This window comes from Oncorhynchus mykiss, chromosome 18, assembly GCF_013265735.2.
Source record: "Oncorhynchus mykiss isolate Arlee chromosome 18, USDA_OmykA_1.1, whole genome shotgun sequence".
NCBI classification, from domain to species: domain Eukaryota; kingdom Metazoa; phylum Chordata; class Actinopteri; order Salmoniformes; family Salmonidae; genus Oncorhynchus; species Oncorhynchus mykiss.
This window is the reverse complement of record NC_048582.1, coordinates 15,523,262-15,549,287: the sequence shown is the minus strand read 5'-3', so window position 1 is coordinate 15,549,287 and position 26,026 is coordinate 15,523,262. Positions and strand designations below refer to the sequence as shown.

Here is a 26,026-nt window from a genome sequence, read left to right as displayed (position 1 = left end):
CAATAGAAGGACTGTGGATGTTAGGCTTGAACAATAATGTCATGTACTGTCATGTTGTCTTGTCTCTGTCCTTTCCCTTCACCCTGTCTCCCTCTGCTGGTCGTTGTTAGGTTACCTTTTCTCCCCCTCTTTCCCCCAGCTGTGCCTTGTCTCCTCCTAACCACCTCGTCACTCCTTTTCCCACCTGTTCCCTTTTTCCCTCTGATTAGTCCCCTATATCTCTCTCTGTTTTTGTTCCTGTCCTTGTCGGATTCTTGTTTGTTGTGTTTCATGCCTGAACCAGACTGTCGTCATGTTTGCTGTAACCTTGTCTTGTCCTGTCGGAATCTGCCGGTCCGTCTGAGCCTACCTATGTTTGGTAATTAAAGAAGCTCTGTTTAAGTTAATTCGCTTTTGGGTCCTCATTCACGCACCGTAACAGAAGAATCCGACCAAGAATGGACCCAGCGACTTCGGATCCTCTCCACTCAGCCGTCGGGATCCAGGGAGCGATGCTAGGCAGACACGAGCAGGAAGTGTCTGCTGCTCGACATGCCGTTGAGACCCTGGCCACCCAAGTCTCCAACCTCACAGAACAGGTTCACCATCTCCGCCTCGATCCACCGGCCACTTCCAGGGCTTTCGAATCTCCGGAGCCCAGAATCAATAACCCGCCGTGTTACTCTGGGGAGCCCACTGAATGCCGCTCGTTCCTCACCCAGTGTGATATTGTGTTTTCTCTCCAGCCCAACACTTACTCCAGGAGCACTGCTCGTGTCGCCTACGTCATATCTCTCCTTATTGGACGGGCTCGTGAGTGGGGCACGGCAATCTGGGAGGCAAGGGCTGAGTGTACTAACCAGTATCAGGACTTTAAGGAGGAGATGATACGGGTTTTTGATCGATCTGTTTTTGGGGAGGAGGCTTCCAGGGCCCTGTCTTCCCTATGTCAAGGCAATCGATCCATAACAGACTACTCTATTGAGTTTCGCACTCTTGCTGTCTCCAGTGGCTGGAACGAGCCGGCCTTGCTCGCTCGTCTTCTGGAGGGTCTCCGCGCAGAGGTAAAGGATGAGATTCTCTCCCGGGAGGTTCCTTCCAGCGTGGATTCCTTGATTGAACTCGCTATTCGCATTGAGCGACGGGTTGATCTTCGTCACCGAGCTCGTGGAAAGGAGCTCGCACTCTCCGTCGCCCCCCTCTCCGCATCACTACCATCTTCCTCTGCCGGCTCGGGTGCTGAGCCCATGCAGCTGGGAGGTATCCGCATCTCGACTAAGGAGAGGGAACGGAGAATCACCAACCGCCTCTGTCTCTATTGCGGTTCCGCTGGTCATTTTGTCACTTCATGTCCAGTAAAAGGCCAGAGCTCGTCAGTAAGCGGAGGGCTACTGGTGAGCGCTACTACTCCTGTCTCTCCTTCAAGATCCTGCACTACCTTGTCGGTCCATCTACGCTGGACCGGTTCGTCAGCTTCCTGCAGTGCCTTAATAGACTCTGGGGCGGAGGGCTGTTTTATGGACGAGACCTGGGCTCGGGAACATGACATTCCTCTCAGACAGTTAAAGGAGCCCACGGCCTTGTTCGCCCTGGATGGTAGTCCTCTCCCCAGGATTCAGCGTGAGACGCTACCTTTAACCCTCACTGTTTCTGGTAATCATAGTGAAACCATTTCTTTTTTAATTTTTCGTTCACCTTTTACACCTGTTGTTTTGGGCCATCCCTGGCTAGTTTGTCATAATCCTTCCATTAATTGGTCTAGTAATTCTATCCTCTCCTGGAACGTCTCTTGTCATGTGAAATGTTTAATGTCTGCTATCCCTCCTGTTTCCTCTGTCTCTTCTTCACAGGAGGAGCCTGGTGATTTGACAGGGGTGCCGGAGGAATATCACGATCTGCGCACGGTGTTCAGTCGGTCCAGGGCCACCTCTCTTCCTCCACACCGGTCGTATGATTGTAGTATTGATCTCCTTCCGGGAACCCCCCCCCCCCCCGGGGTAGACTATACTCTCTGTCGGCTCCCGAACGTAAGGCTCTCGAAGATTATTTGTCTGTAGCTCTTGACGCCGGTACCATAGTCCCCTCCTCCTCTCCCGCCGGAGCGGGGTTTTTTTTGTCAAGAAGAAGGACGGGTCTCTGCGCCCCTGCATAGATTATCGAGGGCTGAATGACATAACAGTGAAGAATCGTTATCCGCTTCCTCTTATGTCTTCAGCCTTCGAGATCCTGCAGGGAGCCAGGTTTTTCACTAAGTTGGACCTTCGTAACGCTTACCATCTCGTGCGCATCAGGGAGGGGGACGAGTGGAAGACGGCGTTTAACACTCCGTTAGGGCACTTTGAATACCGGGTTCTTCCTTTCGGCCTCGCTAACGCTCCAGCTGTCTTTCAGGCATTAGTCAATGATGTCCTGAGAGACATGCTGAACATCTTTGTTTTCGTTTACCTTGACGATATCCTGATTTTTTCACCGTCACTCCAGATTCATGTTCAGCACGTTCGACGTGTCCTCCAGCGCCTTTTAGAGAATTGTCTTTTTGTGAAGGCTGAGAAGTGCACTTTTCATGCCTCCTCCGTCACATTTCTCGGTTCTGTTATTTCCGCTGAAGGCATTAAGATGGATCCCGCTAAGGTCCAAGCTGTCATTGATTGGCCCGTCCCTAAGTCACGCGTCGAGCTGCAGCGCTTTCTCGGCTTCGCGAACTTCTATCGTCGTTTCATCCGTAATTTCGGTCAGGTGGCAGCTCCTCTCACAGCCCTTACTTCTGTCAAGACGTGCTTTAAGTGGTCCGTTTCCGCCCAGGGAGCTTTTGATCTCCTCAAGAATCGTTTTACATCCGCTCCTATCCTTGTTACACCTGACGTCTCTAGACAGTTCGTTGTCGAGGTTGACGCGTCAGAGGTGGGCGTGGGAGCCATTCTTTCTCAGCGCTCCCTCTCTGACGACAAGGTCCACCCATGCGCGTATTTCTCACATCGCCTTAGATTTTGTCACCGGACTGCCTTCGTCAGCGGGGAAGACTGTTATTCTTACGGTTGTCGATAGGTTCTCTAAGGCGGCTCATTTCATTCCCCTTGCTAAGCTTCCTTCTGCTAAAGAGACGGCACAAACCATCATCGAGAATGTTTTCAGAATTCATGGCCTTCCGTCAGACGTCGTTTCGGACAGAGGTCCGCAATTCACGTCTCAATTTTGGAGGGAGTTTTGCCGTTTGATTGGGGCTTCCGTCAGTCTCTCTTCCGGCTTTCACCCCCAGTCTAACGGTCAAGCAGAACGGGCCAATCAGACTATTGGTCGCATCTTACGCAGTCTTTCTTTTCGTAACCCTGCGTCTTGGTCAGAACAGCTCCCCTGGGCAGAATACGCCCACAACTCGCTTCCTTCGTCTGCGACCGGGCTATCTCCTTTTCAGAGTAGCCTCGGGTACCAGCCTCCGCTGTTCTCATCTCAGTTCGCCGAGTCCAGCGTCCCCTCCGCTCAGGCTTTTGTCCAACGTTGCGAGCGCACCTGGAAGAGGGTCAGGTCTGCACTTTGCCGTTATAGGACGCAGACTGTGAGGGCTGCTAATAAGCGTAGAACTAAGAGTCCTAGATATTGTCGCGGTCAGAGAGTTTGGCTCTCCACTCAGAACCTTCCCCTTAAGACGGCTTCTCGCAAGTTGACCCCGCGGTTCATTGGTCCGTTCCGTATTTCTCGGGTCATTAATCCTGTCGCAGTTCGACTTCTTCTTCCGCGATACCTTCGTCGCGTCCACCCGGTCTTCCATGTCTCCTGCATCAAGCCCGTCCTTCGCAACCCCCGCTCGTCTTCCCCCCCCCCCCCCCCATCCTTGTCGAGGGCGCACCCATCTACAGGGTCCGTAGAATTTTGGACATGCGTCCTCGGGGCCGTGGTCACCAGTACCTCGTAGATTGGGAGGGGTACGGTCCTGAGGAGAGGAGTTGGGTTCCCTCTCGGGACGTGCTGGACCGTGCGCTGATCGAGGATTTCCTCCGTTGCCGCCAGGTTTCCTCCTCGAGTGCGCCAGGAGGCGCTCGGTGAGTGGGGGGGTACTGTCATGTACTGTCATGTTGTCTTGTCTCTGTCCTTTCCCTTCACCCTGTCTCCCTCTGCTGGTCGTTGTTAGGTTACCTTTTCTCCCCCTCTTTCCCCCAGCTGTGCCTTGTCTCCTCCTAACCACCTCGTCACCCCTTTTCCCACCTGTTCCCTTTTTCCCTCTGATTAGTCCCCTATATCTCTCTCTGTTTTTGTTCCTGTCCTTGTCGGATTCTTGTTTGTTGTGTTTCATGCCTGAACCAGACTGTCGTCATGTTTGCTGTAACCTTGTCTTGTCCTGTCGGAATCTGCCGGTCCGTCTGAGCCTACCTATGTTTGGTAATTAAAGAAGCTCTGTTTAAGTTAATTAGCTTTTGGGTCCTCATTCACGCACCGTAACAAATAAAGAGTCTAATTTTCTTCTGGGATCAACCCATTTAGTTTTCAATACACCGGTGATTACTGTATTCTTCCTGCATTCACTCCTCAGTAAGCTATTTACAGGAAGGAGTCTGTTGAACAGAGGGAGTGATTTTCCTGCCTTTCTCTCTTTGGGTTTTCTTCTTCAAGCATGACTGTGATGAGACAAAGACAGAGAGTGGTCCCACTCCCTATAGGAGGGCCCATTTTTATGTCCTCTAATTAAGCTTCATTGACAATCTTTCAGTCAGAATGTACTCATCTGAAAGCATACAAACATGCATATTGCACCTCTCTCTCTCTCACACACACACACACACACACAAACCAAATGTTTGTTGTCAACGAAGGCTGTTGCAGAAAGGAAAATAGCTACAAGGTGTGCTCATGAGATGTCCTCGTATTATATTCAATATTCATCAAATGGGCTCGCTCTTTAAATGGACGTTCCAGAGCCCTTAGACTACTGTGAGGCGCAGTCAACAATTCTTCAGTATGCCCAATCAGTCCTCGGTTGTTGGAGTTTTATCTTGACGGTTTACTCCTAAAGCCTTTATTTGTCTTTGAGGAGAGTAATGCATATAGATGTGACAAACAATAGAAGACGTTCTATTTAAAGTTATACTCATATTGTCCTTGACAACTGACTGTGAGGGGACACCACAGACTGTAGCCTGTAATGGAATTGCTTCATACTGCACCCTGGGAAAGAACAGAGTCATAACGTTCTCATTATTTCACAAGCCAATCAAAAGAGACCTGCGTCAAAAACAATCTCAACATACCACTTCTCTCCCATAATCATGAATCATGATCATCTACAAGCTCTGCATCTGTCTACCTCACATGAGTCTGAAAATAAATGTATCGTCATTTAAAATGTCATAGTTTCTTTAGCATCTATAAATCTATATAAATACTCTCAATTTTCGTACAGTGGATTGGCTAAGCTCTGAGAGGACGGAGAGAGACTTGGTGACTTTGAGTATCCTACTGCAGTTCACTGGCTGCCTGACTCCAGCAGTAATGATATGTCCCATAGAGAGAGAGCCCCAGGTACAGTGCAGAGGTCTCTCTCCTGGTCTATCTCCTTTAGTAGTCCTCTGGTGTCAGGTTGGACATGAGCCAGAGAGGGCCTGCCTAATGAGAGAGGGATGGGGGAGGAGAGAGGAGTGAGGGAGTGAGAGAGAGACAGAGAGAGAGCGGGCAAGGAATGGAGGTGAATGAGCTATGGTTGAGTGAGCATAGTAGAGAGAATGAGAGCGAGAGAAATAGAGAAGGAGAAAAAGGGTGAGAGAGACAAAGCCAGGAGAGAGGAGTGATTTGGATGTGGTATAGGAAAGGAAGACAGAGAGATGAGGGGTTAGTTATAGGCCTGGTAGTGGTGGGTGGTACAGCAGGGGGTGGACACGGACTGGACAATGTGTGCCTGCATTGAATAAGACCCCAATCACCTCCTGAAAGTGGATCAAGCTTCAGTGAGATCACCTTGCCTGGACACTGCCTGGACGTGCTTCCCTGAACACCTGATCATTTGTCTGGGTCGAAGACACCCTTAACCCCCCCTCCATTCTATGTTTTCCACCATGCTCAGAGCACAAACCTTTCCTCCCTTGGTCAACAACCACTCAAAAAGTCAATGCATCGCTGTGTGTTTTCACTGATTGTACAAGAGAAGGTGTCACTCCTGTTATGATGAGAGGATTACGACATGGTAAAGATATATCCAAGGGCTTTGTGTAAGATCCATTCCATAGAATTCCGCTGGCATTCATTTCCTTGCCTTGATCACATGGATGGAAGCCAGGGCTAGATGTCCAGAGCATCCTGTAGAACAGTGTCCTGGACTGTGAGTGGGACTGAGGGATGATAGCCAAGACTCTTGTGTGGAAAACTCATTTCTATCCTGCTCTTGAATATTGTGTTAGATTGTTTACAGTCAAAAAGCTTTAACTAAGCAAGGCAGTGCCTGTTCTCCCTGTTACCCTGCCAACCCAAGTCAAGGACAAAAAAGTTGGAATACAGGAAATGTAATTCATTCAGTGTGAATGGTCACTGAGACCTTTCCTCAATGCTTGGTTTACCAATGACACAGGGTGTATGGAGAGTCCATTCTTTATACCACACGTGTCCAAACTCATTCCACAGAGGACCAGGTGCATGTTTTCACTCCTCCCTTGTGTTTGATTGATGAGTTAAGATCACTAATTAATAAGGAACTCCCCACACCTGGTTGTCTAGGTCTTAAATGAAAGGACTAAAAACCTGCGGACACTAGGCCCTCCATGGAATGAATTTGATACCACTGCTTTAGACGTTAATATAGAGCCTTGGCACGCAGACAGTGTATTCTCTCCAGGCATCTGTCACCTGGCCCTCTATCCCTGTGCAACTGTCCTCTTTTATATGACACTCATCTCACACTCATTTAGCTTATAGACATATTAAAATATCCCTATTAGTGTAATATTATTACTGTAAAACCCGAAGGAATGAAATCATGATGGACTACTGTCCTCTATCCTTGTCTGTCATTGGAGCCAGAGACAAAGACCCTTGATGGACCCCAGGAAGAGTAGGTGCTGATTTAGCAACAGCTAATGGGGATCCTAATAAAATACTACAATTGTCTTGTTACACAGGTATTGTCACGACTTCCGCCGAAGTCGGTCCCTCTTCTTGTTCAGGCGGTGTTCGGCGGTCGACGTCACCGGCCTTCTAGCCATCGCCGATCCATTTTTCATTTTCCATTTGTTTTGTCTTTGTTTTACACACCTGGTTTCAATTCCCCAATTACATGTTCCTTATTTCCCCATGTTTTTTGTGAGTTGATTGTTTTATTTGTAAGTTCGGTCCGATGTTTGTGGCCTTGGTATTACTTCATGTATTTGGAAATTCTGAGTAAAATGTCTTGTGTTACTCATCTCTGCTGTCCTGCGCCTGACTCCTCTGCACCAGCTACACCCAGAACCTTACAGGTATAAAGGCAACTTAAGGTACATTTCTATTGTTTTTCTGATATATTTGACTTGTAATGATGTCCAAAGTAATAATCAATTAACCCCCACTTCTGACATACTGCAGTGATGTAAAGTACTTAAGTAAATATACTTTGAAGTACTACTTATATAGTTTTTTTTGTTATCTGTACTTTGCTATTTTTATTTTTGACAACATTTACTTTTACTCCACTATATTCCTAAAGACAATAATGTATTTTTTAGTCCATACATTTTCCCTGACACCCAAAAGTACTCATTACATTTTGAATAGTTAGCGGGACAGAAAAATCCAACCACTTATCAAGAGGACATCCGTGGTCATCCCTAATACCTGATCTGGCAGATTCACTAAACACAAATGCTTTGCTGGTAAATTATGTCTGTGTTGGAGTGTGCGCCTGGCTAACCGTAAATTTAAAAAAACAAGAAAATCATGTGGTCTGGTTTGTTTAATATAAGGAATATGAAATGATTTATACTTTTACTTTTGATACTTAAGTATATTTTAGCAATTACATTTACTTTTGATACTTAAGTATTTTTTAAACCAAATACTTTTAGACTTTTACTCAAATAGTATTTAACTGGGTGATTTTCACTTTTATTTGAGTCATTTTCTATTAAGGTATCTTTACTTTTACTCAACGATGACAATTGGGTACTTTTTGCACCACTGACATACTGTATGTTCGTATCTCCTGTTCAATCCCATACAGCAGCTAGTGATGGTTGTGTTTGTTTTGTTGTATGTTGTATTGTGTTGATGTTGATATTTTGCTATATGTTGTATCATATTGTGTTGATGTTGATATTTTGCTATATGTTGTATTGTATTGTATTGATGTTGTTATTTTTCTGTATGTTGTATCATATTGTGTTGATGTTGATATTTTGCTATATGTTGTATCATATTGTGTTGATGTTGATATTTTGCTATATGTTGTATCATATTGTATTGATGTTGTTATTTTTCTGTATGTTGTATCATATTGTGTTGATGTTGATATTTTGCTATATGTTGTATCATATTGTGTTGATGTTGATATTTTGCTATATGTTGTATCATATTGTGTTGATGTTGTTATTTTTCTGTATGTTGTATTGTATTGTATTGATGTTGTTATTTTTCTGTATGTTGTATCATATTGTGTTGATGTTGATATTTTGCTATATGTTGTATCATATTGTGTTGATGTTGATATTTTGCTATATGTTGTATCATATTGTATTGATGTTGTTATTTTTCTGTATGTTGTATCATATTGTGTTGATGTTGATATTTTGCTATATGTTGTATCATATTGTGTTGATGTTGATATTTTGCTATATGTTGTATCATATTGTGTTGATGTTGTTATTTTTCTGTATGTTGTATTGTATTGTATTGATGTTGTTATTTTTCTGTATGTTGTATCATATTGTGTTGATGTTGATATTTTGCTATATGTTGTATCATATTGTGTTGATGTTGATATTTTGCTGTATGTTGTATCATATTGTATTGATGTTGTTATTTTTCTGTATGTTGTATCATATTGTGTTGATGTTGATATTTTGCTATATGTTGTATCATATTGTGTTGATGTTGATATTTTGCTGTATGTTGTATCATATTGTATTGATGTTGTTATTTTTCTGTATGTTGTATCATATTGTGTTGATGTTGATATTTTGCTATATGTTGTATTGTATTGTATTGATGTTGTTATTTTTCTGTATGTTGTATTGTATTGTATTGATGTTGTTATTTTTCTGTATGTTGTATTGTATTGTATTGATGTTGTTATTTTGCTTTATGTTCTATTGTATTGATGTTGTTATTTTTCTGTATGTTGTATTGTATTGTATTGATGTTGTTATTTTTCTGTATAATGTATTGTGTTGATGTTGTTATTTTGCTTTATGTTCTATTGTATTGTGTTGATGTTCACAGGGCTCCCTTGAGAATGAGACCCTGGTCTCAATGGTGCGCCCCCCTTTCTAAATCAAAGATTTTTAAAAACAAAAGCAAAAAAAAAATGAATTTGATGGATACTATCTTCTTCTCCTGCATAGCTAGGCCCTCTAGTGGTATTTCCTAGACATACAAGATGAGATTATTCAAGTTGAGACATTCAAGATGATACCATCAGGATGAGACATTCAATGAGACATTCAAGATGAGACATTCAAGGTGAGACATTCAGGATGATATAATCAAATGAGATATTCAGGATGATACCATCAAGATGAGACATTCAGGATGATACCATCAAGATGAGACATTCAGGGTGATACCATCAAGATGAGACATTCAAAATAATACCATCAAGATGAGATATTCAAGATGAGACATTCAAGATGATACCATCAGGATGAGACATTCAATGAGACATTCAAGATGAGACATTCAAGGTGAGACATTCAGGATGATATAATCAAATGAGATATTCAGGATGATACCATCAAGATGAGACATTCAGGGTGATACCATCAAGATGAGACATTCAAGATGATACCATCAAGATGAGACGTTTAGGATGATACCATCAAGATGAGACATTCAGGATGATACCATCAAGATGAGACATTCAAGATGATACCATCAAGATGAGACATTCAGGATGTTACCATCAAGATGAGACATTCAGGATGATACCATCAAGATGAGACATTCAAGATGGTACCATCAAGATGAGACGTTCAGGATGATACCATCAAGATGAGACATTTAGGGTGATACCATCAAGATGAGACATTCAAGATGATACCATCAAGATGAGACGTTTAGGATGATACCATCAAGATGAGACATTCAGGATGATACCATCAAGATGAGACATTCAAGATGATACCATTCAAGATGAGACATTCAGGATGTTACCATCAAGATGAGACATTCAGGATGATACCATCAAGATGAGACATTCAGGATGTTACCATCAAGATGAGACATTCAGGATGATACCATCAAGATGAGACATTCAAGATGATACCATCAAGATGAGACGTTCAGGATGATACCATCAAGATGAGACATTCAGGGTGATACCATCAAGATGAGACATTCAAGATGATACCATCAAGATGAGACGTTTAGGATGATACCATCAAGATGAGACATTCAGGATGATACCATCAAGATGAGACATTCAAGATGATACCATCAAGATGAGACATTCAGGATGTTACCATCAAGATGAGACATTCAGGATGATACCATCAAGATGAGACATTCAAGATGATACCATCAAGATGAGACGTTCAGGATGATACCATCAAGATGAGACATTCAGGGTGATACCATCAAGATGAGACATTCAAGATGATACCATCAAGATGAGACGTTTAGGATGATACCATCAAGATGAGACATTCAGGATGATACCATCAAGATGAGACATTCAAGATGATACCATCAAGATGAGACATTCAGGATGTTACCATCAAGATGAGACATTCAGGATGATACCATCAAGATGAGACATTCAGGATGTTACCATCAAGATGAGACATTCAGGATGATACCATCAAGATGAGACATTCAAGATGATACCATCAAGATGAGACGTTCAGGATGATACCATCAAGATGAGACATTCAGGGTGATACCATCAAGATGAGACATTCAAGATGATACCATCAAGATGAGACGTTTAGGATGATACCATCAAGATGAGACATTCAGGATGATACCATCAAGATGAGACATTCAAGATGATACCATCAAGATGAGACATTCAGGATGTTACCATCAAGATGAGACATTCAGGATGATACCATCAAGATGAGACATTCAAGATGATACCATCAAGATGAGACGTTCAGGATGATACCATCAAGATGAGACATTCAGGATGATACCATCAAGATGAGACATTCAAGATGATACCATCAAGATGAGACGTTCAGGATGATACCATCAAGATGAGACATTCAAGATGATACCATCAAGATGAGACGTTCAGGGTGATACCATCAAGATGAGACATTCAGGGTGAGACATTCAGGATGATACCATCAAGATGAGACATTCAGGATGATACCATCAAGATGAGACATTCAGGATGATACCATCAAGATTAGACATTCAGGATGATACCATCAAGATGAGACATTCAGGATGATACCATCAATATGAGACATTCAGGGTGATACCATCAAGATGAGACAATCGAGATGAGACATTCAGGATGATACCATCACGATGAGACAGTCAAGATGAGACATTCAGGTTGATACCATCAATATGAGACATTCAGGATGATACCATCAAGATGAGACATTCAAGATGATACCATCAAGATGAGACATTCAGGATTATACCATCAATATGAGATATTCAAGATGAGACATTCAATATGATACCATCAAGATGATACATTCAGGATGATACCATCAATATGAGACATTCAGGATTATACCATCAAGATGAGACATTCAAGATGAGACATTCAAGATGATACCATCAAGATGAGACAATCAAGATGAGACTTTCAAGATGAGACATTCAAGATGAGACATTCAAGATGATACCATCAAATGAGACAATCAAGATGAGACTTTCAAGATGAGACATTCAAGATGATACCATCAAGATGAGACATTCAAGATGAGACATTCAAGATAAGACATACAAGATGTAACATTCAGGATGATACATTCAAGATGAGACATTCAAGATGAGACATTCAAGATGAGACATTCAAGATGAGACATTCAAGATGATACCATCAAGATGAGACTTTCAAGATGAGACATACAATATGTAACATTCAAGATGAGACATTCAAGATGAGACATTCAAGATGAGACATTCAAGATGAGACATTCAAGATGATACCATCAAATGAGACAATCAAGATGAGACTTTCAAGATGAGACATTCAAGATAAGACATACAAGATGTAACATTCAGGATGATACATTCAAGATGAGACATTCAAGAAGACATACAAGATGGCATGTACGCCGCTGACAGTAACATTTTAATGGGCAACACAGAAAAACCAAGCCCCTTTTGATATCATTGAAGATCAAAATGATACAAGACAAACCTAGGTTCACAAGAAGAAAAACTTTATTCATTTTCTTACTTACAAACATTTTCAAAAGTAACCTAAATAATGAAATTACTTCAACCTAAGATAGATTTGCTCATTGCAAATAATCCAACTGAAAATATATACCAAGCTCCGTTACATTTTCCTAAAGAAGCAAAATATACAGGAGCAAAAACGAAGAAAAAGAATATCTCATGTATTTTTTCCATTTTTGTTGCTGCCGCCGTCCAGAAAGGAAGGAGGTCAAGGAGCAACAACGAGTTGTAAATACATGACAAACTTTCCTTGTATTATATGCACAAGAAAAAATACAAATAATAATTGCACATCATTCCCTTGTTATTGCATCAGTTGCATTTTAGTCTGTTTCAGTAGGTGTGTATACTCTGTCATATACGCCAGTGTAAATACAGTTTCAATACACTGTAACAACATGTGGATATTGAAGTTATTGAAAACACATTGGCATCACTATTTCAACAATTCAATATTCCTGCCTAGTCTGAATGCAATCGATGATGAGAAGCTGAACAGTTCTAAAAAGCGAGCCAAATAAAACAGACATTTTAACTTGCTTAAATGACAAACATTCCATTGAGTTACGAGCTATGACAAAGTTTTAAATTAAACGAATAACACAAACCCATAATGTCAAGGCTAGCACTACCACTTCAGTTTAACATCAAAATGTAAGAATTATTGCAGAATAATAATCAACTATGCATCATTCAGTACATCAGTACAGCTTTTGGTCCATTGACGTATCACCTTTATATGATGAAAGCGGTTGAAATTAGACCCAAAGTCAGGCTCAGCATATTGAAACCAAAACAGGGAGTTGCATGAAACAAACCAGTCTTACAGAATGAAAATCCAGACCAGGATGGTTTTTACTGTACTTGAAACCAGTTGGACAGTGAATGAATGACCTGTGTTGCGAGGATAACATTCAACGGCTGTTCATATGCATCAATGCTGAATATGACCTCAGCCCAGGCTTGCAAACATGCCATGTCACAACCGCCTATACTTTGAATAAGCTTGAGAATTGTTATGAAGGGAACTTTACATGTTTAATCCAAGCAAATATAGCCCAAACCTACCCTGAAATCCAATACAGTACACACAAAAAAACCTAGCTTAAATATCATGATCAACCAAAACAGTCATTATGATGCACCAAGAAACAATAAATAGAATTGCAATTTTTGTTTTTTAAATCACTTAAAACGAGCAACATGACTTTGTCATCTAATCGGTTGACATCATAGTAAAAGCATGATGACATTCAAAACCTAAAGCATTAAATAAACAATATTATAATGAAATAACATGATGGATGAACAATCGCGAATGTGGCGGCGTGGGGGTAAACACGTCCGCCCAGGCCCCACGGGTTCCCCCATGAACCCCGGAACATTCCATGGCCCATAAACATTTGGCTCCATCCAAACACCTATGGCCACGTCCCAATAATATCAAACAGCTTCCTCTCCTGGTCTCCTTTCCTTCAAGAGTAGTACATTGAAGCCTCTTTTATCTGTCGTGGATATGGGAGTGAAGGAGACGACGAAAGGAAGCCAACTAAGAGAATTTGGACACAGCAATAGTCTTAAGTCCAACTAATTCCTCACCCACTAGAGGCAGTCCACAGTATAACGAAGAGTTGAATTGTCTATTGCATGAGCGTAGCATAGCTGACTATGTGGTCACCCACAGTAGTCTTGGTTAAGAAATCGAGTAAACAATCATTTTAGTTTTCAGTCAGTTAGGATACAGTTTTTAGCCACTGATGACTCTTTTCTTGAGTAATTTCCTTTCATGCTTCTTAAATACTATAAATAGGGTTCCTGGAGGATGTGAGGGAGAGTTATTCATTTGGGGTGGTAGTAGGACTAGACGTGAATGGCAAAAAAACTCATGAAAATAATTGCGGAAAAGGTTTGGAGCAGTGGAGGCTGGTGGGAGGAGTTATAGGAGGACGGGCTCATTGTAATGGCTGGAATAGAATACATGGAACGGAGTCAAACACATCAAAGAAATGGAAACCACACCTTTGGCTATGTTCCATTAATTCCATTCCAGCCATTACAATGAGCCCATCCCCCAATAGCTCCTCCCATCAGCACTAACATAGCAACACCATAGGAACACTTACACCAAACTGGAATACTCAAATACATACAATACATTACTGAACACATGCAGTATAAGTCATAATGTAAAATACAAGAAATGAACATAGAAAGGAGGGCTCTAGGAGTGATACCATTGGCTCAAAGAGGTCATGTGATGCAGCAAAAAGTTATGGGTAGAGATCGGATTAGTAAGCAGATCAAAATAGAACGATTAAATGTACCTAAAAAGACCTATTTTCAAAAGAGCATCATAAAGTAATCCTTGGGCTACATCCCACCATACTGTGCCGATAGCATCACCCAGCACCTAGAAAATAGAACAGTAGCATTTTTTTCCAATGTTTTAAAATTTTTACACATTTTTTTTTGTACATTTTTTTTCAAACTGATATTGAAATCCTATTTTGTAACAGTAGCAGACAGAGTGATAGAGAGAGATGATTCAGAATAACACAATTTGATCCTAATGAACGTTCAACATGCTTCAACACTTGTCTAAAGGTCTAAAATCAACGAAAACAAAGACATTACTTATTTTTTCAGTTTCTCTGAAAGCAACAGCTCTCTTATTAGAGAGCGATCATGGTAGTAAGCTGGAGGGTCAAGGGAGTTGTTATCAGAGCCAGATTCATTAGTCTAGAGGGCATCATCATCAGGAGTTAGGTAGGAACATCATGTCTTCAGTGGTCAGGAGATGGAGGGAGCGGAGCAGAGGGAGTGGAGGCCGGCCGGGCTGGGTCCTTAGGATGTTGTCATGGAGGATGGGTCATTCCACATGGCCGCCACGTCTCTGAACCTGCCACAGGGCATGATGGGAAAGGGAGTGCATTATTGTTTCTGTCAAATTCTTTAGCTGAAGATAATGTAATAACAACAAACAGACAAACAGAGGATCCCTGGGACAACAGGTGAGCTATTGACCCCTTTGTCAATTGTATGTGTGTGTGTGTCTGCCAGGACTCAGACCTTGCGTTGATGAGGTACTGGGCCAGGCTGATGTTGGCGGGGGTTCCTGTGATGGTGATCTGGCGCTCCGATGACCCTTCCATGGCGTTAGCAATTTTGATCTGCGCCCCAGACATCTGACGGATCTCGTTGATTTTGGTTCCCTGGCGCCCGATTATGCAGCCTATTAGCTGGGAAGAAGAGGCGGAGGGACTTAAAACAGGGGAATAGCAAAGTCTGAATGGAATTCAGACAAAGTCACACGCACCATGACACACTGACCCCTTTTTTCAATTGTTCTATTTTTACAAATAAATCCATGGTGGTGCATGCAAGCATTTGAAAACTGTTTGTTAAAATATCTTAACCATCCCTTACATGACAATAGATGACAAATGTCAAATGAAAAGCTCCATGGTCCCCATACTCACATCATTGGGAATGGTGAGTTCATGAGTACTGGCCTGGTTACTGGCATCCAGACCTGCTATATGGGAGAGAGAGAGAGACCGAGAGAGGGGACACGGCATAAAATAGAGTTTTGCACCGGAAGGGTGGCGTCCGCTGTGAGCGACAGTTAGCTTTGGAGACCTATAGTCGGAACCCTGATTGGAGATGCTTCTGCAGAGGTCTTGAGAGAGGAGCCTGTGGCTTCTCCTTCTCTGTTGGAAAGGGGGTTGGTTCTCAAACCAGAGGAGATTTACCCGCCGACCCAGATAAAACTAACTCGGAAGGACCAAAATCTTCAAGGAGCTACAAAAGCAGATTAAGAAAATAAACCAAATATTTGAAAAACTACAAATAAAAGGTCAACAAGAGCAACCACCAGGTGGCCATGTCATCGGAAGCGCAGCACAAAGAACGACAGGAAGAGAATGAACAGAGAAAGACAGATAGAGGAAGAGAGAGAGAAAGAGGAGGAAGTGTGTGTGTGTGTCTCTACAGGTAAAAAAGAGAAGGAGATTTGGTAGAGGGTGGTTCTCGTGTAGGTGGGTACGTACCGGGGAAGGCAGGGGTGGTCTGTCCAAGGGGGTTAAAGGGGGTTTGCTGCATAGCCAACTGGTGGAGCTTGGTCAACTGCTGAGGGGGGTAGGAGGGACAGCAGAGCTATGAGGGCATCGTTAAAACACACACACACAGGTCAGGTCTGTCACCAAGAAACCGTACAAGAAGAAAGACAGGATTCAGGAGAAGTAGTGACACAGATAGGAGGAGAGAGAGAAAAAGGAAACTCATAGAGGACTTGGCCCGAGTCGGTGAAGAAAGGATGTCTCTGTGTGTTTGGATGGTGCCATGGGAAATGTAGTTCATGGATGTCTGTGTCTGAAACACTTGGACCCAACATGGAGTCATGAAACATACCATGTCCGTTTGACTACGTTGCGGTATTCCTTGAAATTGACCTCCTCCTCTCTGAAGAAATACTGCACTTAACTTTCACATTCCTCACTTGAGCAACCGGTATCCTTATTATTCTGGGTGATAAGGAAATAATTGTTTTCTTTCTGTGTCCCTCTGCTAGTTTTCCTACAGGCCAAGTCCTATGAAGTTTGGCTCCAAACAGAGGACAGAGGTTGTGAGTAATTTCAGATTTGAAAGAGACAGAAATTACTTTTCAGAATTGGTGGTATTAATATTATGGGTTAATATTAATAGGATTGGACACAGAGAGAGTAGAGAGTAGAGAGAAGACTGCCTTGTGGAATTAGAACTCACGTCAGGGTGAGGGATGGCGTATTGTCCCTGAATGGTGTACGCCTGGAAGGAGAGGAGGGAGAAACATACAACGCTATTAGAATCTGCTGATGGAAGTGGCTAAATCAGAGTTTCCCAAACTCGGTCCTCGGGCCCCAAGGAATGAACTTTTTTTGTTTGTTGCCATAACACTACACAACTGATTCAAATTATCAAAGCTGGGTGATTAGTTGATTACTTGAATCAGCTGTGTTGTGCTGGTGCAAAAACCAAAGCGTGCACCCCTTGGGGTCCTGGGGACCGAGTTTGGGAAAGTCCATGTACTTCCATCATACCTCCACTAGGGGCAGTAGTGGTCTACATCCGTGACCCCACATCTATCAGTCATATTCACTGATTCTAGTCACTTGATAACTCTTTCAGTATTCTCTTAGCAGGGTTGGGCCAATTCCATTTCAAATCCAGTCAATGCAGAAAGTAAACCCAATTCCAATTCCACATTTCCTCATTGAAAAGCATTTAAGAGAATTAGAATTAGAATTTCAGTGTACTTCCTGAATTGACTAGAATTTAAATGGAATAGACCCCAACCCTGTCTTAGTATTATCTTTTATGGCAATCAAGTTAAATTCATGTCAAAATTAAACATACAATGCTAGCAAAAAAAGATCTATGAGCAAACTTGAAAAACAATTCAGATATCATATCCCTTGTACTGAGGTGAATACTGAACATAACTGTCTACTTCAGTCTCTGACCACTTATGTGGCTCCATTTTTTGCAAGTCACCATTTGTGAAACTTGAGATAATGTCATAATGTCATATTACAGGCAATTATTCATAAAGAAATGTGATATAATATCTGTTGGAGGGAGTTGGATAAACAATGGGAGCTTGCACACGAATACTTTGCTGGCATATTAAACATGTTACTGATAATTTCTTGGGTAGTAGGGCAATTTTATTTATTTTTTAGGACAGGAATGTGGTAGTAATAATAACTGCTCTCTTTAATCATATTGCAAGCTCCTCCATTGTCCTCTAGACTCCCTCTCTAGTTCTTCACCCCTCACATCAATCAGGTTCAGGTTAACTGCACTGGCTGAGAACAGCCAGGTGGGAGTGGCTACGGTGAGGGCTGGGGAGAGATGTGATTGGAGGAAGGAGTCGAGGACCCACTGTCAGGGGAATGTGATTGGACCTAATTGATGTGTGCTCATCGGGGTTCACAGCGTGATAATGAGGTCAGCATTGGGCTGAATTCCATTTCAACACCAGCCAGCACAGCAACTCCATCCAACATCCAACATATTTTTGGATCATGTTTAGGATCAAGTCCTGAGTCAACTGGTGCTGAAATGGCAGCTAGCCCAGTTCTGGTGATGGTGGTGGTGATGATATCATGCTGGCAGAGGCAGTGGCAGTGGTGAGGAGGTGAGTGATAAAACCTGGAAGTGACACTAACAGGCAGTGGCTGGTGCTGCAGTAAGAGGCTGAGGTTGGCAGTGGAGGCCCCCAGCGGGTCGGCTCTTACCTGGCCACCTGAAAAAATGATGGGGGTGGAGGCAGGCTTGGGGCGGTAGGGGATAGTGGCACCTTTCGGTGGGGACTGAGGAGAGGGAGGAGAGGGGAAGAGGGGTAGAGAGAGTGTTAGAGCAGTGGGATGAGGGATACAGTAAAGAGATAGATAGAGAGACAGAGAGAGAGAGAAAGACAGAGACTGAGAGAGCGTGAGAGACAAAGAGAGACAGAGAGAGCAACAGAGAGAGACAGAGATACAGAGACACAGAGCGAGAGACAAAGAGAGAGAGCGTGGGAGAGAGACAGAGAGAGAGAGACAGAGAGACACAGAGAGAGAGACAGAGAGAGACAGAGAGAGACAGAGAGAGAGACAGAGAGAGAGACAGAGAGAGACAGAGAGAGAGCTTGGAAGAGAGTCAGAGAGAGAGAGAGACAGAGGGCGCACGTGAGAGAGAGAGAGAGAGAGACAGAGAGAGAGAGAGAGAGAGAGAGAGACAGAGAGAGAGAGAGAGACAGAGAGAGAGACAGAGAGAGAGACAGAGAGAGACAGAGAGAGAGAGACAGAGAGAGACAGAGAGACAGAGAGAGACAGAGAGAGCGAGACAGAGAGAGAGAGACAGAGAGAGAGAGAGAGACAGAGAGACAGAGACAGAGAGACAGAGAGTGACAGAGAGAGAGAGAGAGAGACAGAGAGAGACAGAGAGAGAAAAAGAGGAGAAGACAGGAAGAGGTTTTGTAGACTGAGGGACAGTGCCTTGGGAGAAGACAGTCTGTGACACTCACTACATCACACTATTGTTCTTTACTGTGGATGCATGCAGTGACATGAAATAGGTGTTGTGTCTAAGAGCACACTGACAACTGGAATCACATGATTTTACCTCATAGGTCGGCTATATCATTGCAACCTGGGAAGCCATCATCTACAACATTGTTATAATCATTTAGTCCCATGGTCTATACCGACCAAGATCCTAATTCCTTCCTTAGATGTTTGAGACGGTAAAAACAATTGTACATCCACGTTGTACATTCTAGCTGATTCCTAAGGTCTGTGTGAATGTATTTTTCCTGTGTATTCCCGGGAGGACTGAATCAGACCCTCCTCCTTCATCCCTCCATACTCTACCTCTAGCATGACAACACAGATCTGCTTGACACACTGGATAATGGCTTCCGGGGCTCCTGAGATGGTGACTGCTCGTTCAGTGGAGTTGGGCAGCATGTCCCCTGCGACCTGTACCTGAGCACCTGTGGACTGAAGTGGGAAGACTGTTATTGAACATGTGTACTGTGTAAGGTGCAATGAAAAATAGCTGGTTCTCAAGCCGGAAAGGAACGATTCCTAAACAAACTACTAATAATAATGTAATGGCTAAATGTAATGGCTAAATGTAATGGCTGTATGTGCATTTCTTTGCGAATTAATCATTAACTAGCTAATACATTGTCAAGTAAATTCAATCAATCCTTATCACTAATTATGCCCTTCCTTACCTCTCTCATTTCTTTGATTTTGGAGCCTCCTTTCCCTATGAGGGAGCCACATTGGCTGGCTGGGACAACCAGACGCAGGGTGACAGGAGGCTTGCTGGTGGCTGGACTGTTGCTCATAGAGTTGATTATATCCTGGGAAGAAACCATAAAGATCATATCAGCATAATAGTATTGTATTAAAATATCTGGTGTAACAGAATTGTAAAAACAGCCGTTGTAAAATGAACCACGACCAAGAGGAGATTGAGGGAAATATGTACGCTAGATACCTCTTCAAACTTGTATGCGATCATGGCGAAGGCCTTGAAGATGGCATCTGTGGGTCCGGTGATGGTAACTATCCGCTCTGGGCAGTTTCCCTCAGAGATGTTGATGCGTGCACCGCTCTGTGGGTCAAACAGTAGACACAGTCAGATAAATAAAATAGATCATGAAGTACTAAATGGAATACTATCCATTTAATATGCATTCTTAAACTGGGTAAGGTGCATTATGGGATACATACTGCACTTACCTCTTCACGCATCTTCTTCACTGTCTCTCCTTTCTGAAAGAACAGACAACAGACAGACAAGAAACAGACAGCAGACAGACAACAGTTAAAACATCGGAGAGTTGTCACATTAAAAAAATGTACTCGTCTTGAAACAGTTTTGTAATATTCATACGATTGTGATGTGTTTATGAACATGATAGTTACCTTTCCAATGATGCTTCCAACCTCCTGCAAAGAAACAGAGGTTCAACAACAGTTATCATCAACGTCCAACCCAATACATGACAGAGACTATCCCAAAAACCTTGAAAAGCGACCTCTCCTCGTCTCCCTCACAACCACAGATCTAAAAACACTTGATAGACAGTAACCTATCCAGCCCATTCAGCCATCTTGAAGGAAAGGAGATAAGGAAAGTAAGCCATATGAGAGTATTGGAACCAAAGTAAAGGAAACTATCTGAGAGTATTGGAACCCAGCCGGTGTGTACTGTACCTTGCCGTGCATCAGAAGCCTGATGGTGAGGGTGACGTTGAGGCCTCCTTCGCCTGGCTGCTGCACCTTAGGTGGTTCCATGTTGGGATTGGATGTGAAGGAAGGGGTGTGGTCACGTAGAAGAGGAGTCCCAGGGCCAATGAGAGTGTGATGCCACAGCCAGCCAACCAGTCACCTGCAAGACAAGAGGGATGAGACACGACCACTCAATATTAGGCCCACTGGAAACAGAGGTACCAAACTACCACTGGATAACATTGATCATCTTTGAATGAACCTGCTCATGAATACCATTCGAGTTCTGTGAGTGGCAGACAGTGCTTTAACTCTGGAGGACAATCTTTAACTCTGGGATCTTAATTTGACCTATATTGTCACAGCAAAAGAATCCTGCAGCAACAGGATTTGAATGTTTACTCCATAATGTTGCTTGATCAGTGGTTAGGCTATTAGCTGGCCAAAAGTAGCCGACATGAAAAGTGCAATAGTGTTAATATAACTGTGTGTTGGTGTTGGTTTTCAACAAATTACGAAACTCATCCGCATTTCCTGCGGTGCAGGAAAATTCTGAGCAACAAAAGGGTGATCAAATTAAGATCCTACACCTGTACATCATAAAAGTATAGGGACAGGGAAGGCCATAATCCCTGAACCCAGAACTAAATGAGTAGCTCCATTTCATGTTGTGTGACCTTTTTTCATTTATATCCATACAAAGGATACTGATTCATGATTTCCACTGGCTGAGAAAAGATTTACCGTTCTAGATCTATGGATATAGAATGGGAAGTTGTTCATTCTAAATGTTCCGTTGCCATGATGGCTGGCAACGTTCTTATCCATTGCTTGCTAGCCAACTACGGCTAACCCAGTCACGTCAAACCGTGCAGCTAGAATAACAGCAATGTTTCTGCATTCAATTTCTTTGTATAGATCCATAAAAACTATGTTTGATAACGACTGGCTGAGAAAAGATGTCCGTCCTGACACGTTAATTCTTAATAGGACAGTGGAGATCGAATTTCAATATTGAAACAATGTTGCAAATGTCAAGAGACAGACAGTGATGTTTGGACAAACCCCTGTTGTTATAAAACCCAAATGTTAAGCTAGAAACATGGGGGAAAAATGTCAATATGCTTTTTACAGTGGAAACCAAGTTAATGAATTGGCTGGCTGGGCTGATGAGACACTAGATGCGTAGAGATTTCTCAGATGGAACAGAAAACAAGATGCCCATTTCTACGTCATAGGCTTACCCCTGCTAAACTGTTTTATTTTGTGTATGGCTTAGAACACATCTCAACCAATCACAATGCTTGTTTTGACCAACCCGTTGTAGAAAGAAAGAGCGAGAACCAGAGGTTGTATGAGAGGCCAAACGGAGAGAGTGGGAGGCCACCGGAGGTCTCTGAGATAAGGGAGGAAAGGGTTCTGCAACCAGCTGTCTCTCTCCAATCTCCCAGAGGTCAGATTACATAAAAAGCCTTAATCCGGGTTTAAGAGCCAGGCCAGTGGTGCAGGTCTGCCACAGGGCCTGGGCAGGGACAGAAATAAACCCACTAAAACCAAGTGCAAGGGAGGGGGGGGGGGTGCACGTGGGGAGTGGTAGGCTGGCTGGGACCGTAGCACAATGGACTGCTGGAGCCAGGGGTTACCGGGGTTACCGGGGTTATTTGGGGTATTTTGGTGATGGAACTAGATGAGAGGATGTAACCACTCTCTGTGGTATTGTAATAAAAATACTGGTGTATATGGAGCTACCACTTCTGGTCTTCGTGAAGGCATACATGGTGATGGAACTAGATGAGAGGATGTAACCACTCTCTGTGGTATTGTAATAAAAATACTGGTGTATATGTAGCTACCACTTCTGGTCTTCGTGAAGGCATACATGGTGATGGAACTAGATGAGAGGATGTAACCACTCTCTGTGGTATTGTAATAAAAATACTGGTTTATATGGAGCTACCACTTCTGGTCTTCGTGAAGGCATACATGGTGATGGAACTAGATGAGAGGATGTAACCACTCTCTGTGGTATTGTAATAAAAATACTGGTGTATATGTAGCTACCACTTCTGGTCTTCGTGAAGGCATACATGGTGATGGAACTAGATGAGAGGATGTAACCACTCTCTGTGGTATTGTAATAAAAATACTGGTGTATATGGAGCTACCACTTCTGGTCTTCGTGAAGGCATACATGGTGATGGAACTAGATGAGAGGATGTAACCACTCTCTGTGGTATTGTAATAAAAATACTGGTGTATATGTAGCTACCACTTCTGGTCTTCGTGAAGGCATACATGGTGATGGAACTAGATGAGAGGATGTAACCACTCTCTGTGGTATTGTAATAAAAATACTGGTTTATATGGAGCTACCACTTCTGGTCTTCGTGAAGGCATACATGGTGATGGAACTAGATGAGAGGATGTAACCACTCTCTGTGGTATTGTAATAAAAATACTGGTGTATATGTAGCTACCACTTCTGGTCTTCGTGAAGGCATACATGGTGATGGAAATGCCTTGGAATTGGTTTGAGTATTTGAAGCATTCTTCAAAAGGCGGCATGCAGAAAACAAATCATATAGACTCCAATCGGGTCCACACCTCCTGAGAGCCATCATGTGTGGCTGAAATGAGAATGTATTTTCTCTCGTGTGCCTGGTGGTGTGTTTGAATAGCTCTCCTACCATCCACCACCTTCTCCCTCATCCACTGCAGCACAATAGAATTAGGTCACAGACTCATGATTCATCCATGCCCCATCCATGCCTTCCAGTCAACTTGCTCTTTATTTCAAGAGCTAAATATTAGGCACCATTCTCAGACGGAACTCTATTTGAGACAGCGGCAGCATAAAAAAAGACATTTAAAATTCAAAATCCTGTTTTATCTTCAAATGTGCCTATTGTGTCCCTTGGTTGAATGATATTTAATTGAACATTTGAATCTGAGCGCAATCAGTTATGTATTAGAATCTATTAGTAGGGTATGCAATTCAGGACACAATACCACTGTAGTCAAGAGTGAGGCAACAGAGTGAAGGTTAATAAATGCGTCCGACCGAACACTACATTATCAAAACCAATTGTCTGCATTTGACCAATAGTGTTTTCAAGTATACTTTCAGTGCTCTGGACAATGTATGTGTTGACCATTCTCAATCCTCTCTGTTAACAGAGTTATTACATCAACAAGTTGGAAATAAAGAAAATGGGAGATAGAGAGAGAGAAAAAGAGAGATAGAGAGATAAAGAGGTAGAGGGAGAGAGAGAGAGAGAGAGAGAGAGAGAGAGAGAGAGAGAGAGAGATAAAGAAGTAGAGGGAGAGAGAGAGAGAGAGAGAGATAAAGAGGTAGAGGGAGAGAGAGAGAGAGAGAGAAAGGGAGATAGAGAGGTAGAGGTAGAGAGAGAGAGCATGAGAGAGAGGTAGAGAGAGAGAGAGAGAGAGAGAGAGAGAGAGAGAGAGAGAGAGAGAGGGAGAGAGAGAGGTAGAGAGAAAGAGAGAGAGAGAGAGGTAGAGTGGTAGAGGTAGAGAGAGAGAGAGGTAGAGAGATAGTGAGAGAAAGTGGTAGAGAGGTAGAGAGAGAGAGAGAGAGAGAGAGGTAGAGAGAGAGAGGTAGAGTGGTAGAGGTAGAGGTAGAGGTAGAGAGAGAGAGAGGTAGAGAGATAGTGAGAGAAAGTGGTAGAGAGGTAGAGAGAGAGAGAGCAGTATTTCTCGTGACATCTGATGTAGTTAGTAAGTGGGTCAGAGAGAGCTATGTTGAGCTGCAGAGCTGCTGGCCTCCTCCTCTATGGTTCTCTGCTATTGAATTAATCACGCTTTACGCTCGGGTGGACAACACCGCACACAAAATGGCTCTTCCTTTTCTTTCATCTCTCCCTTCGTCTGCTGCCCTACCTGCCCTCAGCCCAGTGCAGAAAAGACAGCAGGCTGCAGCATCACTCCTGGAGAAGAAGCTTTACATCTGCCTGTCTTTCTTTTCATTCCTTGGCTCTTTAATGTAGAGATAACAATGGAGGATGCCTCCTCTTATGTAGAACCACTGGACTGTGAGTGACCGAGAACACTTGACTAAATATGAAAAGATAGCTGACTTCAGTATCTGAAGAGGGTGGGCAGGAGAGAGCTCTGAGTGAGTACAGTCACGGCCCCCTCACTGAGACAGGTGAGACTTAAATAGAAGTGACGCCATCACTGATCACCTGAAATGATTCTGTCAGCAGTCAGGAAGGAAAGAAGAAATGGAGAGAAAGGTATTTGGGAGAATTGGGTGACTGACAGACAGAGGCCGTCCAGATGCCTTGATTAGTGCGGGGCAAAAGAAAGGAACGCACTGACTGGAAGAGGATCAGCACTGCAGTCTTATCATGCACTGTAGAAATGAGCCAGCAATTTTCTCTGCAGTGTTGCCTCACCTTATCCGGCCTCACCTCTGCCCTTCCCTGCATCCGGTCAGCTGTGTGTGAGTTGGTGCATGTGCATGTGTGTACTGTATGCTTGCTCAAGCTTAGACCAAAGAGAACATGCAATCAGCATCTTTAAGATTTCCTTATTAGAGATTGGAGATTGTGTTGGAAAATGTGTTTTGTTTGAAAATCTCCACCAAGTCAGAGACTGATTATATGAAACATCAAGCCAAAGGCTCTTACAGCGCACGTGAGAAAAAGACTGAGATCTGGAGGAATGGGAAAATGGAGGACAGAACTTGCAGTATAATCTAGGCCAAAGCCCCGTCATCTGTTCCA

General features: G+C 43.0%; 1 protein-coding gene across 28 annotated transcripts in view; it reads right to left on the bottom strand.

Moving 5' to 3' along the window:
- Window positions 1–12,477: 12,477 nt before the first annotated feature.
- LOC110495446 (poly(rC)-binding protein 3) overlaps window positions 12,478–26,026 on the bottom strand; it is a 33,797-nt gene continuing 20,248 nt past the window's right edge. For 3 of the 28 annotated variants that reach the window (XM_021570688.2, XM_036951953.1, XM_021570690.2), the window contains 12 exons: window positions 21,267–21,441; window positions 20,976–20,999; window positions 20,781–20,822; window positions 20,545–20,661; window positions 20,276–20,407; window positions 19,908–20,036; window positions 18,723–18,866; window positions 17,278–17,319; window positions 16,563–16,668; window positions 15,993–16,048; window positions 15,583–15,752; window positions 12,478–15,412 (listed from right to left, as the gene is read on the bottom strand). In XM_021570688.2, the coding sequence (XP_021426363.1) occupies window positions 15,358–15,412; window positions 15,583–15,752; window positions 15,993–16,048; window positions 16,563–16,668; window positions 17,278–17,319; window positions 18,723–18,866; window positions 19,908–20,036; window positions 20,276–20,407; window positions 20,545–20,661; window positions 20,781–20,822; window positions 20,976–20,999; window positions 21,267–21,347 (1,098 nt within the window). In that variant the 5' untranslated portion in view covers window positions 21,348–21,441 and the 3' untranslated portion in view covers window positions 12,478–15,357. Of the gene's footprint in view, window positions 15,413–15,582; window positions 15,753–15,992; window positions 16,049–16,562; window positions 16,669–17,277; window positions 17,320–18,722; window positions 18,867–19,907; window positions 20,037–20,275; window positions 20,408–20,544; window positions 20,662–20,780; window positions 20,823–20,975; window positions 21,000–21,266; window positions 21,442–26,026 lie in introns of those variants that run through there. The other 25 variants (XM_036951954.1, XM_036951958.1, XM_036951959.1 and 22 more) reach the window with 25 other exon arrangements.